At 47.7% G+C, this 6,005-nt stretch overlaps 1 protein-coding gene across 1 annotated transcript in view; it reads right to left on the reverse strand.

Moving 5' to 3' along the window:
- LOC110327934 (inhibitor of carbonic anhydrase) overlaps window positions 1–5,401 on the reverse strand; it is a 40,868-nt gene extending 35,467 nt beyond the window's left edge. The window contains exon 1 of the mRNA XM_021207226.2: window positions 5,282–5,401. Within this exon, the coding sequence (XP_021062885.1) occupies window positions 5,282–5,324 (43 nt within the window). The 5' untranslated portion in view covers window positions 5,325–5,401. The remainder of the gene's footprint in view (window positions 1–5,281) is intronic.
- Between the last annotated feature and the right edge of the window lie 604 nt (window positions 5,402–6,005).

Here is a 6,005-nt window from a genome sequence, read left to right on the forward strand (position 1 = left end):
AAAAAAAAAAAAAAAAGAGGTGCCAGGGACACACAACACTTATCTTCCTCTGCTGACAGGAGGGAATCAAACACAAGACAAGGAGCTGACTAAGTGGCCTGGACAGATGGCACAGAGAGATAGTGTCACTGTTAAGTCTACATTCATCTCTTCTGGAGGACCCAAGTTCAATGCCCAGCCCTGAGTCACACAGCTTACAACCTCCTGTAACTCCAGCACTGAGGAATTGGGCATTATCTTCTGGTCTCTGTGTGGATACCTCAATCATAAGCACAACCCCCCACCCCCAACACACACACACACACACACACACTGTGTATACAATTAAAAATATCTTAATTGTTGGGGCCTTCACTAAAAACTCTCCCTCTAAGCATGGTATTGCGCCCCTTCCAGACACACTAAGAGTTGCTCCCCAGAAGTCCCAGAACACAGCGTTCTCATCACCGCCCACTGTCAACGCCCACTCGTTGCCCGGACCAACCACTGATGTCACCGCCCTCTCATTGGACCCGCCTTCTGGACACAGCTCCGCTGAGGACCGGACCACGCGCCATAGATTGAGACATGCGACATTGAGAGAGACACACAGAGAGACAATGGGACATGCGGGAGAGGGTTGGGTTCTCCTGTGAATAATTAATAAATAATGTTTCTTCCTTGTAGCTCATCCCTATTTTAGGAAGTTTAGCTCTTCAGTACGAACCCAGTCCAAGGTGTTTTCTGCCCACGCAGACAAGGCGCCTATGGCGTGACGCAGAAAAACACACTTAATACTTAAAAATAGAGCCAACTGTATGTCATCCACAAACTGGATTGGCTGCGTTCCTTGAGAGAATTCTCAGGGCCCCTTTTGTTCTAACTCTCTCCATATATATTAAAATCCCCCAAAAGATAACCACAGAATTAGCAATATGACACAGCAATTCCACTCTTAAATATATATTTAAAAATTGACAACAGGAACTCAAACAAATCCACAGATATTCACAGTAAAACTATTTTTTTTTCAATAACTAAAAGAAAAACATTCAGGGCTAGAGGTTAAAAATGCTAGCTGCTCTTCCAGAGGTCCTGAGTTCAATTCCCAGCAACCGCATGGTGGCTCACAACCATCTATATGGGATCTGATTCCCTCTTCTGGATTTGTGTGTGTGAAGACAGATCATTCATACACATTAAAATAAATAAATAAATAAATATTTTAAAAAAAAACATCGGGTGTGCACTAAAGGTAGAGTAGATAGATACCATCATGCTTTAAGTCCTGAATGAACCTCAAAAACAACAAGTGAAAGACACAAACAAAACCCCTCAATATATAGTTACTAATAGGACCCAATCATTTTAGGTATTTATACAAAAGAAACAAAATCGCATATCCTCTCAAAGATGGGCCCACTACTGTGCATGGCAGCCTTCTTCATAAAAGCCTCTCACTAGAGACAACCTGCCCTGTTCAGTAAGTGGCTAGGAGATCAAAGGGTGGTGAAGCCTTCCGCGCAGTGGAACAGGGCTTGGCCACTGAGGGAGTGAATGTGGTATTTGCCACCTGATAAACCTCCAAACAACTATGTCAGGTGACAGAAGCCGCTGGGGCTGTGGAGGTGGCTCAGTAGATAAGGAGCCGCCTGGACTCAGGAGGCAGAGACCCGGATCTTGTTTAGCTAGACTAGCAGAATTGATGAGCTTCTGGCTCAATGAGAGACCCTGTTTCAGCAGTTAAAATGGACCCAATGTCAATTGCCAACCTTCACACAAACTTACACAAGTACAGTGAGTGCGCACATGCGGACACCCACCCACACATGATTGAATAGGCATGTATGAATGTAGCACACATAAATGGGGAGAGGGCAGTGGGGAAGGAGAGGGGAAGGGAGGGAAAGAAGGAGGGAGAGAGAGAGAGAGAACTCCCAGTTCTGTGAAGTAGATCCCCTTGGAACCATTATAGCCTCTCTGTCATTGAAGGCTTTATCCCCACTGTTTTCGGCAATTGAGAAGGTTTTGAGGAATGAGTCATTCAAATACCTATGAGAGCCCAGCGATGCCCGTTTATTGTCTATGTATAGAAGCTGCCCTTACCCGTGATCTGCCCTGCTTCCAATGGGGTCCAAGCCAGAATCCTCATGTGGCGGTGCACAGGTAGATCTACTGGGATCCCTGCTCAAGACTTCACGGTTGTGACCCTTACCTGCACCCATTATGGAGTCTGGATTCTGAGAGCCATAGAAATCATTCCAAAATCCAAGGGTAGCCGGGCGTGGTGGTGCACGCCTTTAATCCGAGCACTGAGGAGGCAGAGGCAGGCAGATTTCTGAGTTCGAGGCCAACCTGGTCTACAAAGTGAGTTCCAGGACAGCCAGGGCTACACAGAGAAACCCTGTCTCAAAAAAAAACCAAAAAAAAAAAAAAAAAAATCCAAGAGTAACCAACAGTCCAACATGCTCTCCCACTCAAAGCCCAATTCTTTCCTTCAACAGGCCACTGTATTGTTGGGGGGGGGGGTGGCTACTTGTGTTACTGACAAAATTTTTCCCCCAGAAATTCCAGGTTCACTTTGGTTTGAGTATTGCACACTTGCATCCAAATTAATTACTTATTTAATTCCACTTCTTACCTAATAATTACAATCTAATGTGGTGGGAGGGGAAGGAGGAGAGAAAGGAAGAGAGGAGGAAGAAGATTAGGAGAAGGAGATGGAAGAGGAAGAGGAGGAAAAGGAGAAGGGGAAGAGAAAGAGGGGGAAAAAGGAGAACTCAGTCGTCCAGGCTGTTGAGATGGCAGCGGGTAAGGGTGCTTGCTGCCAAACCTGACGACCTGAGTTTGACCCCAGAACCCATAAGATGTAAGGAGGAAACCAACTCCAAAAGTCATCTCCTGTAGAGCATATACACACAAACAGAGACACACACACACAATAAAGAAATAAATGGAAAACGCAGAGACGCCAAACCCATAGGGATGTGTGCTTACACTCCATGTGTGTGAGCCTGGGAGGCAGGGTGTTTACAGGGGTGAGGTGGGGATGGCCCAGAAAGGAGGGGCTATTTAATCTCGATTATGGAGGGGGTCAAGTTAGCTGAACTGTACATATCCTTTAAATGAGTGTAGTTTATCGTATGTAAACAATGTATCAGTATTCTGGGGTAACCTCGCTGAGTCACTTCAAGTCTCAGAACAAAGCTGCTTTGGCCTCAAAGCGGGCTTTGAGCAAGCCACTACGACTACTATTCCATGACAAAGACTTCATCATAACATGCACTAGCTAAAAAGGATAGATGTCACTATAGGACTGGTAGGTTGTGCTGAGCCATTTCTGAGTCATAGCAAGATCATCCTAACCCCAAGGCCAACCTGTTGCTAACCATAAGCCTCAACTGCCACCATTGCTGGCAGACTGCCTACATTGAAACACACACACACACACACACACACACACACACATACACACAGGCACACATACACACACCCATGTGCCTGCACCCCTCCCCAGCTTGTTACAAAGCTTCTGTTTAAACTGTTTCTACTGACTACTGGCTATGCCACAGTGTAGCTAATACTCAACCACTGCTTCCTTCTTTCTTTGGTGAATTCATTCCCTGCCTGTGCATCACTGGCCTGTCATCACTGGCCTGTCATCACTGGCCTGGCTTGGCAAGTAGAAATATTTTAAAAAGAGGGCGTGTACAGACAAGCTAAGAGTGGGTGGAGTCTAATAACCTGGACAAGGTCCTCAATAGCATTCCCCCACTGGCCTCCTGACACACACAGGAAGAGGTGGTCTAGCACGCTGTGACCTTTTCATGGGGAAGAGAAAGGCTGCTGGTGGCCTCTGGTCACTCACTGAATGAGAAAGTTCCTGGACCCCAGAAGAAACCAGTGGCTTGGCTCCTGACTTTTGCAAGTTTTTAGGATATGTGTCCCTCGGTTAGGCGTTTCCTATTTAAGCTGCTTTGGCTGGGGTCTTTTGTTGGTGGTGGTGGTAGTGGTGGTTTAGGGTTTGGTTTTGTTTTGTTTTGTTTGTCATTTGACACCACAAGTATTCTTGTTGGACAGGAACACTGAGTTTTGAGGAACGCAGGTTCCAGACTCCGGCCTGGTCTGGTAGCCTGGAGAGAGGTCATGAAGAAACGAAGCCCAGAGGGGCCTCCCGTCTCTGATATGTAAGCATGAAGCCTGTTGGGAAAATGAACTTCTGGGCAATGGTGGTGGAACGCTATTTAGCAGAACACTGGCTCAGTTCAGGGGAATTCTGAGAGACCAGGCAGCTGCACTCTGAGGGAAAAGGACCCCCCTGGGTGGTGACAGATGGCACTGCTGGGCAGAAGAGGCAGGCATAAACTGTGCATCATCTCTGTTCTCTGCCAGGCTCTGGCTACCCTGCCCACCCGCCTGCCCAAGGAAGATGCTCACCCTAGACATTATTTACCACAGTCTCAGACCAGACAAAGCTAAAGGGAGGAAGATCCAACAGTGGTTGAGCCAGCAAGAGCTCTTCACAGTGTGTGAGGTCTTCTCTGGAGGAAGGAGTCCGTTCTCTCCACCCACGAAAGGGCTTCCTGCATTTGTGTGCCTAGAACTCATTTCTCCAGCAACTGTGTGTTTGCTGGATAAATCTAACATTTTTAAAAAAGAGTTAACATTGTGTGGAAGCCACATGGGGGTTCAGAGGACAGCTTTCAGGAGTGAATTCCCTCCTTCTATCATTTGGTCCTGGAGGTCATATGTCGTCAATCACGGCAATAGCTCCTTTACCTACCGAATCAGTGAAACAAGTTTTGGGATTTTGTTTGTTTGTTTTTTTGTTTTGTTTTTTATTTTCCTCTCCTCTCACTCATATATAGCTACAATTTCCCCTCCCTCCTCTCTGCTGAGCCCTTCTTCACATCCCCCTGCCACCAACTATGTCTCCATTTCCCTTCAGAAAAGGACAGACCTCCCAGGGATATCAACCCAATGCGACATAACAAGTTACAAAAAGTCTAGGCACCTCCCTGGTATTAAGGAGGATGTGGCAGGAAAAGGGTCCCAAAAGCAAGCAAAAGAGTCAGAGACAATCCACGATGAAACCGCCCCAGAGAGGGCAAAGGACAGCCAGGGGATTGCAGTGCGTGGCAACTGGATTCCAGTCCAAAGTGACTGCTCTTCCCTAGGATCAGAGTCTGTCCAGCCACAGACAGCATTTGATCCCTGAAGTGGCTGGTCAGCAAATGACACCTGGTCCCCTCCCCAGAGAATCGGGAGCGCCGGCCCCCTGCCTGGCTCTCAGCACACTCACCTAGGGTCCCCACGCATAGAAAGGAGCAGATGAGCAGCCTCATTCTCAACTGTGGAACAACTGCGTCCTGGTTGCTCTCCCCCAGCCTAGGTGCACTTTACCCAGAAGGCAGAGTGTTGACTGATGAATCTGCTTACTGGGAAAGGTTCTTCAGCCCCAGTCCGGGCTGGTCGCCACTGCCACACCCTCCATGCCTTCCTTATCTGGCCAAGCAGATACTCGGGTGGCTAGGGACACTATCCTCTCTCTGTCCCCGTTCGGTCCCTGGGTGAAAAGCCGGAGCGCATATATATACTTAAGACCTTAACACAAATTTTCTTTCGGGAATTCTCACTTCTCACTAAGGACTCTAAGTTGACCAAGCTGAGGTCCTCCCGTTGTCCTGCGACCCCAGTGGAGGCTGTCTCTTCTGTGGCACAGCCCATAGTTTCTTCCCCAGCCCTCCCACTCCACACCGCGTGCACTAGTGTTGCTGTCCCAACTGTGTGAGGCCTGGCTCAGGCAAAGATCTGACCCGCATTCAGAGTTCCTCGCTCTCCCGGCTGTAGCCCTGTCCACAAGGCTGTGCGACGTCTGCCTGGGAAAAGTCTGGTAATTTTAAATAAAACTTGAAGAACTTCGAATTAAAACATAGCAGGTGTACAACAAATCCTGCTAGCACGGTGTAATAATTAGTTATCACCAAGAGGACTCCAGTAGAGCCAGTCCACGTTCAAGAGGTAGA

The sequence above is a fragment of the Mus pahari genome, chromosome 10 (genome assembly GCF_900095145.1).
Source record: "Mus pahari chromosome 10, PAHARI_EIJ_v1.1, whole genome shotgun sequence".
Classification (NCBI taxonomy): domain Eukaryota; kingdom Metazoa; phylum Chordata; class Mammalia; order Rodentia; family Muridae; genus Mus; species Mus pahari.